Genomic DNA, 12342 nt, shown 5'->3' with positions numbered 1-12342 from the left:
GGATTTTGTGATGAAATTCAGAGAGAGATTAAGTAATAGGTGTGAGCTTGCTAGGAAATATTTAAAGATACCCCAACAAGTAATGAAGGTAAAGGCAGAGTAGAGAGCAAAGGCTCATCATTCTGTGGCTGGGGATAAAGTGTTAGTATTGCTGCCATGATATACTGTATATATTTATATATATATATATATATATGCTAGACATGATGTTGATGTGGGGGAGTCAGAGTTAATAAGGCAATACCCATACAAATTAAATCCAGGAAAATTAGCTCAAGTGTGAAATATGTTCAATTCAGGCTACAAAATGACATCATAGGGCCCAGTCACAGTAAATGGAGTTCGCCCATTGTAATGGTGTCGAAACTGGGTGGACCACAAAGACTATGTATTGATTGCTGAAAAGTGAATGCAGAAACAAAAGCAGATTCATATTCCGTTCCATGATTGCAGGATTGTATTGAGAAATTGGGACAGTAAACGTTTATCACCAAAGGTTGAATTGGTGTGTGGATATTGGCAAGCACCCTTATCGGAAAGGGCATAAGAGACATCAGCTTTTGTGACACTGGATCGTCTATATCAAAGCAAAGTAATGCCGTTTGGTATGAATATTGCAACAGCAACATTTCAGGGACTAACAAAGTGGCTGAGGGGTGGAGCAATTGTGCTGTGTATATTGATGACTTAATAGTATTCAGTCAAATGTGGGAGGAACATTTACAACATTTAAAGGAACTGTTTGATCGACTGCAGGAAGCCAATTTGGTTGTACATTTGGCTAAAAGTGAAGTTGCAAAACCGCAAGCCACATATTTCGGCCACACTGTTGGACATGGTCAAGTGGCCCCATGAGATGCAAAAGTAAAAGTTATTGTAGAATTCTCAGTGTCTACAGCAAAACAGGAAGTTTTGAGATTTCTAGGATTTTATTGGAAATTAGTGCCAAGCCTCAGCGGTGCAGTTGCTCCACTGACTGGATTCTTAATATAGAACAGAAAATTCCAATGGACACTGGAGTGTCCGGATGCATTTGACAGCTTGGAAGTTGTACAAGTACACCTGTTCTATCAGCACCTGATTTTACCAGTGATGTGGGTGTTGATGCTGTGTTGCTACAAGAAGGTGAACGGGAAATGAGAAGCCGGTAGGACATTTCCCATGAAAGTTGAATGTACACCAGAAGAAATATGCAACTATAGAGAAAGAGACTTGAAGGTTGGTGTTAGCTTTGCAGCATTTTGAAGTATATGTTGCAAACTATTCTTCAGAGACTATACTATATGTACTATCCTTTGAGTTTTCTGGAAAAGTTTCAGGCCAAGAACGCAAGACTGCTTCAGTGGAGTTTATTATTGCAATCATTCAATAAACAAATTATACATGTGGCTGGATGGGAAAGTTTGATTGCAGCAGGTGCATTGTCAAGAATTTAAAATTCAATCGAACTTGGATATTGGCACATAGAGAATGGTCTGGAATGAACTCTATTTTTACAAAAGATTTGTATATATTTTAATGTTTAACAGATGTACCCTATAGCATAATAGTTTTGTTTGCATACTTAAATGTGGTAAGGAATAAGAAATGGGTTGAAAAATGAAACCATCTTTTTGGAATTATGATGGTTCATTTTTTGTCAAGGAGGGAGGTGTGAGATATGGATTTTTTAAGCAATATTTTTGGGGAATATTGTGTTATTCTGTGGAAAAGGCTCTGTGTGACTGTGTGTGTATGTGTTGTGATTTAATTCAGCTGGGCAGGGATTAATATGAGACAGGTTGTCAAGGGGGCATAAAACATGAACAGGATAGAGGTGTTACATTAGATCTAGTATTTGCATTTTTAGATAAGTTGAGAGTTTGTTTGAATATCAAAGGGGACTCAGAGGTTAGAAATAAACATGTTTGCATCTTTCGGGAGTTCCATAGATAAATATAAGGGGGGGATATTATATTATATGGACCCGAAAGCAAAGATAAGATGGAAACATGAAAGATCTTATATTTGGAAGGATTTGAGTTTCAAAGAGTTGTGAACATAATGGAACCTGAGATGAAAGGGGAAAAATGTATTTTAGAGTTACTGCAGGGAGCTTAGGATAGCTGTTGAGCTGCAGTTGGAGATGTAGCTGTTTGAACTGTTGGTAGCAGCTGAAGCTGAGTTGGGAGCTGTCAGCTCTGGGCTGGGAGGAGGTGGTGTTTGAACCAGCCATCTAGTCAAGCCAGAAAAGCTTTTGGCTGCAACAAGCAGTTTTATTCTGAAGTTTGGATTCCACAGCAAAGTGGGAGAAAGTTGAAAGGGAATGTGGTTTGCCTCTATTAAAGCTACAGCAATTTGCCATGGGTAATATTACTGGACTTTTTTTATAGTTAAACATCTATTAGGGAGTATTGTCTGGAAGGTGTTTACTTGGGGGTCTGACCAAGTGGAGAGTCTTTTTGGGGAATGTTTTGTGAGACTAACCTTAATTGTGCAACTGTAATATTGTGTGCTTAATTTTCTTTTATTCTTGTTAATAAAACTTTTACTTTTAATCTTTAAAATCCCAAAAGTGTGACGGACTTTTTACTGCTGAGATCAGAATGTCTTCTCATTTTCAGAATACCAAAAAAGGGTATGGCCCATAAGTCAAGTTTCCCTCTGGGATTTGGTTTGTGCAGCAATTAGCACCGGCTGTGGTCATAACACAGGACATCCCTTCCAGGTCGTGTGCACAAAACACGGTGTGAAAAACGTCACATCATTTCCGCACTACCCTCAGTCCAGCGGGTTTGCAGAACAGACCATCAAGGCAGTCAAAGCATCACTTATAAAGTGCAATGCAACCAAGTAAGATTTTCAAATCGCCATGCTCAATCCTCGTGCCACACCACAAGGAGATGGTCTACCCTCACTCATCAATTGTGATGTTTCTGAGGCAGTCCATACCTCTCTCCTGTCCTTTCTATTCGCAATCCAGATGGAAGCTCATGATATTCTATTGCAACGGAGAGACACAGTTGAACGTAGGTTAAAGTGTGTGCATACCAGATCACCGCACAAAGATGGTACAAGGAAAGGGACTGCGAAACTGTACACAGCCACAGTCATTCGTGGTTGAGATGTCAAACAGACAGATCCTCAGAAGGAACTGTTGGCACATTCTCATCGCGCATGCTGAACCACAAACAGGTCAGACTGTTGATGATTCAGGCACAGAGGCCCGAATTTTATGCGCCAGTACCGGGAGCATGCCCGACTGGAACAGCGTTAAATCTCGCAAGAAGACATCGGGCACACGTCCCGACATCATTGCACACTCGTGCAATATTTCAGTCGGCAGGCACACACGGGACACAGAAGCACGCCCACCGACAATTAATGGGCCACATAAGACAATTAAAAGTGCATTTGAAGTGAATTTTACGTTGTCCATTCAATTTTGTGTTCATTGCACAGGCAACAAGGGCAGGCAGCAACTCGTTTTTTCACTTTTCACATCCAAGTGTGGGATAAAATGCGAGCAGAGCATTGCCTGTGTGAGTTGTCAGGAGTCCAGCTAAGAGTTTGCTGCTGCTTTATTGCTGAGATTTCAGACCTTTTATTGTGGTTTCTTCTGAAGTTTTTGCTTTGTTGGCTTTGTTTTGAGGACTCTTTTGTTTTGTCAACTCTCTTGGAGCATTTGTGCCGAGTGCAGCCTTCAGTACACGGGACAGAGCCATCTGCATTTCAGCAGATTGGGATTGTGTACTCCGCTGGGGGGACCTCCTCTGAGGAAGAAGAGAGGGGTAGAAGGGAGAGGAGGCCAGGTGTCAGCAGGCAGTGTTGCAGGGAGAGACCTGTGGGAGGAGGGGCACAGGCATAGGGGGTGCAGGGCCAGCAGGGAGAGCAAGGTGGAAAGGACCACAGGAGACGCCACTATCCAGCTGCCAGGCAGCGATCCAGCTACCTCAACATGTCTGAGGTTCAGTGCTGCAGGAGGCTGTGCCTCTCTAGGGACACCGTGGGCAGAATTTTTCATCCCACCGGTGAGCACACGCCTGACCCACACAGGAGTGGACTGGGGCGCAATGACATTGGACAAACATCCAGATGTCATCGTGCACTCTTGCGATCTTTCAATCGATGGGTACGCGTGGGAGGCGGCAGTGCACCCGCCAACAATTAAGAAGCCTATTAATGCCCTGAAGTAATTAATTAAGTTGTGGGTATTGGCTGGCGGGCAGGGGAATAGGCCATACAGCCTCATCCATAGATGGGGTGAGGTTTCCAATGATAACTAATAAAAACAATAAAACATTTTTAACATCCTTTTTTACATGTCCCTCTTCATGTGACTGAGTCGCATGTGGGGATATGTTTGTACGCTATGTAAAAACTTTATTATTTAGCAGACAGACTTGGTGCCTCATCCAACTCTCAAACTGGTAGTGACCTCCTGAGGTCACTGCCGCTGTGTGGGCGTGCATGTCCGAGCGCGACCCCAGGGACCCTTGATTCCATTCCTGGAGCTGCCTCTCTTTGAGAGTCATCACACTCTCAATGGAGGAGGCTGTGCTCTAAGTACTCAGGTCAACACAGTACCAATGACAGAGAACATGGCATGTAGACCCTCAGCGTTGCCCATCAGATCTTCCTGTACATCCCAATGGACATCCAGCATCTGCCACCTACTGATGACTCCAGAGGCTCATCATCTGCCTCAGACTCAGCATCATCCTGGTCTCCACCAGTCCTCTGATAACTGGTGCCCTGGGCACTCTCTCCCTCCACCAGCTCCTCATGCGTATGTGCTGTTACCTCTCCACTGCGCATAACCATCTGAGCTGACGAACTACAGCCCACCAACTTCCTTCTACCTGAGCTGATGCCTGGTAGCGAGGGTGTGATGTGGGTGGATCTGCGTGTGGGGGTCCTCCTCCGGTGTCAGTTGAAGGTCCTCAGGGTCCTGGGTGCCCCTGGAGGATGATGCATCTGAGGGAGGAAGGCAATATGCCAGTGGTATCGATCATCACATATTGAATATGCATGCTAGGCGGCCTGGTGAGATTATGGACAACAGCATCATGGTGGCATCGTCATTGCTGGATCACTGGGGACTCTTGCTTAGAAGTTATCTTTTGAGATGAGAGGATCCTACATTGTTGCAGTCTCTGCCTGTCCCGCATCTGTCCACTGGACTCTTACCTTCCTCTGAGATGCCTGCCTCTCTGTGACCTGATGACCTTGGTGCCCACTCACACTCAAGCGCTAGGGAGTCCATCTCACATTTGCTCAGGATGAAGAATGTTGACCACCTTACCACCCATTCCTGTGCACTCAGTGGCATTACAGCTTCTCTGCTCCTGGACAGGCAAAGATCCATAAGACCATAAGACATAAGAGCAGAAATTAGGCCATTCGGCCCATCGAGTCTGCTCCGCCATTCAATCATGGCTGATAACTTTCTCAACCCCTTCTCCCGCCTTCTCTCCATAACCTTTGATCCCCTTACCAATCAAGAACCTATCTATCTCGGTCTTAAATACGCTCAATGACCTGGCCTCCACGGTCATCTGTGGCAATGAATTCCATAGATAGGTCCATTCATTAGTCCACCTCCTACTTGGAACACTATACCAAGCTCGCTCCCCCCCACACTACCCCCAGGGAAGCAGGTTGAAGTGCCTGTCATATTGGCATACCTGACCCTAATAGGCACCAATGGCTACTCGTCTGATCTACCACCCTTAGCAGGCACAGGTAGATGTGTCTCCTGTCACCCTGAATCTTACACCTCTGAGTGCCACAAAGGACAACCACCCTTCATGGCTTCTGCACACAATATCATGCCAAATCAGTCCTCACCCTTGCTGAGTGCAGAAGATCATTTAACCTTTTTTGGCACTGTATCCAGATGCGGTACACCACCTCATGCCCAGTGACCTGGGCTGCACCTCTGCCCAGGTCTTCTTCGTTTGGTGGAGTGGTCTCCTCTTGCCATCTCGCGGCATCAGGATGTCCCGCCTGACACTCACTGCCTCCACAAGATTGCACAGGCACTGGTCCGAGATGCTAGGGGGCAGAATGCCCGCCTGCATTGCACTCCTACCTGGCATGTCAAGCAGACGTTGATGCCATACCTTCAGCTTGGACAGCTCCCTGTGCCTCCTGTGGAACTCCAGGCAGCCTTCAGTGTGCTGCCTCAGCTGATGTAAAACCCCCTGATGGGTTCCCTTTGGACCTGGCACCTGCCATGCTCCCGCCACTTCTGGCATCCCTTCCCCAATGTGGGGGCCCATCACATGCTGACAGGCCTTTAATTGGCCAGCCAGCATGAAAGACTCTACACCATGACTCAGTCTTGCCATGTCTTATATTCTCTGTCATGTATGTTCTCACTAAGTTATTCTTTTTTATCGAACAGGAAAAGGGGGATGTTGTGGCATTGTACGCATGCTAATGCGGACAATGACATGTACCTTTAAGAAGCTGCATAGTGACATCGCTATGACATCACCATGTGTAAGACTGCAGAGTTAAAGGTACAGCCTCCATGTTAGATGCTCACTGTTGCCTGTAATCTCTACTTCATATGTTCACTACTGTCTGTGACCATGGCCTGAATCTTCTGGTCAGCGTGGGGGGTGAGCCCCGCTCGCCGACGCATAAAATGATGCGCGGTGCCGTCGGGCAGGCGTTCTGATGTCACCGTGCGTCATTGTGATCTTCAGTTCGGTGGGCGAGCACCGGAGTCGGATCTGTATGGTGTGAGCAGACATGGAGGTGGGCAAGTGGGCATAGGGCGTTGTAGGGATATACGGGAGCATGGGGGATATGAAGGAGATATGGGGGGCATGAGTGGCATGGGGTGGTGGTCATAGATGGCATAGGGGTCATCAATGGCATGGGGGTGAGAGAGGAAGGACATGAGGATTCTGGGGTCTTATACTCATTTACCAAACTGGGCCATGTCAAGGGAACAGAGGCAGGCCTTCTAAATTGGCATTCGCCTACCTCCACTCCCACTTCCAACCTGCTTTGGGAGGCGGTGGCCCCTAACACCACACAATGAAAATAGCATGTGGGGGGCGGGGGGCTTGGTGGGCACTGCCCAGCAGGTGGTGGGATCGCAATATTGAGAAATGGCCCAATGAGTGATCACCATCTGAAAGATGAAAATCCAGGCCTGTGAGTTTACTTTTGTTAACAGTTTTATGACCACTTCAGAGGATTTTTTAAAGTAGTTTCTTAAATGTTTATCATGCCACTTTCAGGAGCGTTGCAAAGACTTCCCAATATTATGAAAGAGCTCAAGAGTTCAGCACATAGTGGATACTGGGTGGGTGGGCATGTGGAGGTAAAGGGTGGATGAGGAGCATGGGGGTGAATGGATGAGGGAGGTGGGTGAGTGTGCATGATGTGGTGAAAGGATGAGGGTGCGAGTAATTTGGAATGTGGGGATGAAGGTGTGAGGTGGGTGGCTGAGCGTGCATGAGGTGAGGGTCGGCATTGGGCATATGGATGGGTATATGGAGGGGTATAGTGAGGATGAGGGGATATGATGGCAATATGGGGCATGGGGAATGAGGGGTGGTTACGGAGGTAGAGGTGGGGTGAAGATTAGGAAGCCCCAAACTCATTTACAGAGCTGGGCCAATGTCCCAGTGAACAGAGGCTGCTTGGCTGCTTCGGCAATCACCTGCTTTGGGAGGTCATGGTCCCGACTCCAACCTGCCCCTGACTCTGACAGGGGAATGTACAGTGAGAGGACACGGCCACCCAGGAGGCAGGATCGCGATGTCAGGAAATGGCCCAAGTCCCAATTCTCACCTCAAGGGGGAAATCGGAGATATACCTTCACTTTCTATGTTCTGGCAGAACCCTCATGGACTCAACCTTGTTATTATCGGAATAAATACAGACAAGGGATGAAGGAAAGTACTCTGGTCAACCAGCTGATCCTTCAATGCAACACCTATGAGACTCTTAACAACGTGGAGTGCAAAAATACATGAAAAGTGAAAAGTTATGACAGACCGGTCAGTGACAAGAACTTGCGATGGAGGTTACAAAGAACAAATCTGAAAGACTTACTGTTAACCTTCAATATGCAGTTAAAAACTTGGGATGGGGATTACAAAGATTATAATCTGAGACATATACTGTTAACATTCAGTTAATATGGAAGTAAAATTTTGGGTGTGTTTTGATGAAACAAAACACATGTCCAGTTCCTTCTGTCTCGGTCGACATTCTGAATAAACAGCTGTAACAAACCCTGTTCCTGTTTCTCTTCCTTCAATGTTTTCTCTACAACAGTTTTGCCATCACTATTGATCCAAACAAGTCTCATTGATTCAGTGGCATCAGAGACAGAGCAGGTCAGGGTAACGGTGTCTCCCTCAGTCACTGCATCAGATGGTTCGGCTGTCACTGTGTAAACAAGAAAATCATTTACATTTTAAACAATGGCTTGATCATTGATAACAGCAGCAACATTCTGTCTCCTACCTTTAACTGTGATTCGTGTAATCGTCACCCATGCTTTTCCAGCCAGGGAACATGTGTAAACTCCATCATCTTCAAACAGCACGGGGACAATCCTCACACTGATTAAAATTTGTCTCTGTGGGGACCAGTCAATTCCCAAAGTCAGTTCTGTTTACATTGATGGGCTGATATTCCGATGCAGATGCTATTTCTTTCTCCTGATTTGAAGGATGATGTGGCCTCCAGCTCCAAGCAGCAGTGGAGCAAATGTGATAATTCCTATTGTAATAACTATTGCAAATCAGGTAGAGTTCACTGTGATCTGTGCCTGATCGATGAAGAGTGTAACTCTCACCATAGAAACCTGCAAAAGAGAGACAGAGAACAATGTGTTAGAATTTTACTGTTGCTGAGGTACAGAGAAAATTAAAAATAATTTGCTGCCACAATTAGATGATCATCAAAGTTCAGATTATCATAATGTCATTTGATCATGATTTTGTCAAAGATATGAATTGTTTAAACATTATAAACTTGGGTGAATATAATACCCATAAGACAACAGGAAATTCTAAAAATGAAATCTTTTTGATTTTTATTATGAAGCCATCACAGGCCCAATATTCTGAATTTTGGTCAGCAATGTTGAGTCCTGCTGGTGGCAGCTGCAGGACATGTTGAATTTTATAAAAGCAAAACACTGCGGAATTTGACACTGATCGAAGGATGGTTTCCTTCAGGCATTCCTTTCACGTCCAATATGGCCCTTTCAAAATCCTAACCTTCTAACCCTTGGCCCTCTGTTTACCACAATCTTTCTTCAGCAACTGATTTGATCAACTGAACTCTCAACTCTCTCTTTGATATTATTAAAACCAGTGTAAGCAGCAGCACAACCAGTGTACATATCCTGCTTAAATGACATCCAGTCTGGATGAGCATAAAGTTGTTCCCATTAAGCATTGAGGAAACCAAAGCTACTTTTTCCCCCACTAAAACTCCATTCCGTAGTTACCAACTCGATCCCTCTCCCGAGCAACTTGTGTGAGGCTGAGGCAGATTGTTCCCTGTTTGGTGTCATATTTGACCACTAGGTGAGCTCCGACCATGTGGTTGTGCAACGACTAAGACTGCCAATTTCTACCACTGTAACATTACCCGACTTCAGCCCTGCCTCAGTTCCTCTGCTGCTGAACCCAGCTTCTTTTGATGATTTCAAACTTAGTCTATTTGACTCCAAATGTAATTAAATCACACACACCCAACTATACTTAACCCCATAAACCTACCTTATAATTAACCAGAAAAATATTATGAAAATTCTTATGCTTTCATGGGATTATAAATAATCGTTTGATATTGGCAGCTCACCACCACCTTCTCAAGAGCAATTAGGGGTGGGCAATAAATACTGGCCTAGCCAGTGACACCCACATCCCTTGAATGAATAAAAATATATATTAGTAACTGTTTAATATCAACTGTGTGAAAACTGTGCTTACTTTTATCCACTGAAAAATGTGCCTTTCCTGTGAGAATGATGGATCCATTTTCCCTCACTTCTCACACATAAAATTTCCCATCCTCTACTGCAACATGTTTGACTATCAGATAGACTGTGTCATTTAGTTGGACCCGATCAATTTTCCTCTTGTTCTGCTGAGATGAGTCTCTCTGTTTCCAGTGAAGACAGACTGTATCTGAGAGTTTGGAGATCATCAGTAAAGTAATATAGGGGGTTGTCAACAGTGCTATCAAGCCACACTTACTCAGCTATAACCTGCTGCCTGATGCTTGGTATGGTTTCCACCAGGAACACTGGGTTCTAGACCTCATTACAGCTTCATCAACAGGCTCACCTGATTCCTGCCTCAGTCCTTGAAATTCACACCGGTAGTTCAGATGATTTGACTTTGGCTGGCTAGAGATGTGGACTGAACTTTGCAAAAAGTTTAAAAACAAAAAGCTAAAAGCTACTGCGGATGCTGGAAATCCAAAACAAAAACAGAATTACCTGGAAAAACTCAGCAGGTCTGGCAAAAAGTTTGTCTGGGTTTCTGCTGTTGTCTTCACTCAGCCCACAGCTTTTAAATAAATTTAACCCTTTTCCTCCTCTCCACAAAAGGATGTGGCTGATCATGACCCTTTCCTCTTCACTATCTTTTTAGAACGTTGCTGAATGTCAATTCACACTTTTGTTTAATCTTCTCAAATGCTGGTACAACATCATCAGCCTTTCAATTCACCCTGGGTTGGAGCTTTATGTACATTGCTGCAGCTGCGTCAATTTTGTTTTCCTGTGGTCTGAATCTTCTGGTCGGCATTCAGGGGTGGGCCCCGCTCACCAACGTGTAAAATGACGCGCGGTGACGTTGGGCGTGCGTCCCGACGCCACCACGCGTCGTTCTGATCCTCAATTCGGAGGGCGTGTGCCTGAGTCGGATGCGCACCCGCCAAACTGTCAAAGGTCTATTAAGGTCATTTATCAACACATACACGAAAGAGCGCAGGCCCCGACTCTCCCTCCTTCACCCGCCCGCACAGGTATCGCTGAGCGCTTCCAGGCATGCATAACGCCTTAATTGGCATGCCCACATAAAATGGCGGCACGCAGCCGATTGTGGGCAGCAATCGACTGTGCACCCGCTCCCGCCGAGCCTGCCCGACGGGGAGAAAATCCTCCCCTTCTCTCCCTGGCAGTAATTCACGTTGATTTTTCAGTGAATTAAATTGATTTAAAACGTTTGGATTTTTACTCACAGAAAACCTGCTTCCACCATGTTATATCTCCTAATTCCCATAAGTAAAAATCATCACATTTTAGACTCAAAACACTGGAGCTTCCTCTGGTGTATTTCTTTCAGCTCTCCATGTGGCTGGTGGACTGATGCATTATTGCGCAGCACATGACTGCAGTGCTGCAGTAAAATGTGTCACCTCAGGTGTACATTCCCACAACAATTACTTCCTATTTATTTACAAACAAATAACAAAATAACACTCAGTTTACTAGAATCTGGTAAAATTATCGATATGCATTTACTCGTGTTGAACATTTCAGGAGAAATAGTGAACACTGGGTGATATAAACTTCACTTGATCCTCTCAGTCTCATTATTACAATTAAATTTACAGAGAACCATTTTATTGCTGGCTTGGGAGAGGACACAGCTGTTGGGCCACCTTTCTTGCCAATGGATTTGGAGGATCTTGACAAGGCGTTAATGGTGGTGCTTCTCCCGTACTTTGAGGTATCTGCTGTAGGTTGTCCAAGACTTTGAAGCATGTAGAAACAAGGGGATCACTGCTGCCTGGTAAACAACGATCTTGGTCTCAGGTTTGGGATCTCAAATACTCTTATCCTCAGTTGGCTTCCTGTGCATGTTTAGGGTGATCTAATTGAAATGTAGCGTGCACATTGAGAACAGATTAAAACTGGAACATTTTTAAGGACTTATTCTATGGAAACATGTTTCCAACACACCCTCTTCCCTCTGATTGTTTTAATAAGCGGTGTACTCTGCACTAGGAGATATAATTTTCACTTGCTCCTCAGTCTCCTGATTACAATTACATTTTTTACAGAGAACCATTTTATTGCTGGACGTTGTTTCCACTCACCTTTGATCCCAAATATTTCGTACCATTTGAGGATTTTATTGCTTGGCTGGGTTTGAATCAAGATGAATAATCCTGCCAGTTTAAATGTGGGTTTTCTAATTTTCAGATTGGTACCATAATCCTCTTTTATCTTATTATACAAATTACTGTCTCTAAAGTATTCGCTCCATTCTGCATCCCACTGGCCCAGTCTCGTTTTATATAAAGAAACCAGCTGTTGGATTTCTTGCCCTGAGTGTGATTTCCATTTCCAGGCAACAGGGATAC

The 12342-nt window shown here is 44.7% G+C and overlaps 1 protein-coding gene across 1 annotated transcript in view; it reads right to left on the bottom strand.

Moving 5' to 3' along the window:
- Positions 1-12342, bottom strand: part of LOC144685352 (uncharacterized) — a 160212-nt gene that overhangs the window by 29666 nt on the left and 118204 nt on the right. The window contains exons 11-13 of the mRNA XM_078549761.1: positions 8810-8818; positions 8242-8397; positions 4842-4956 (exon numbers count right to left, since the gene is read on the bottom strand). Of these exons, the coding sequence (XP_078405887.1) occupies positions 4842-4956; positions 8242-8397; positions 8810-8818 (280 nt within the window). The remainder of the gene's footprint in view (positions 1-4841; positions 4957-8241; positions 8398-8809; positions 8819-12342) is intronic.

This window comes from Cetorhinus maximus, chromosome 10 (genome assembly GCF_964194155.1).
Source record: "Cetorhinus maximus chromosome 10, sCetMax3.hap1.1, whole genome shotgun sequence".
NCBI classification, from domain to species: domain Eukaryota; kingdom Metazoa; phylum Chordata; class Chondrichthyes; order Lamniformes; family Cetorhinidae; genus Cetorhinus; species Cetorhinus maximus.
The sequence above is the reverse complement of the archived record's forward strand: the minus strand, read 5'-3'. Positions and strand labels throughout refer to the sequence as shown.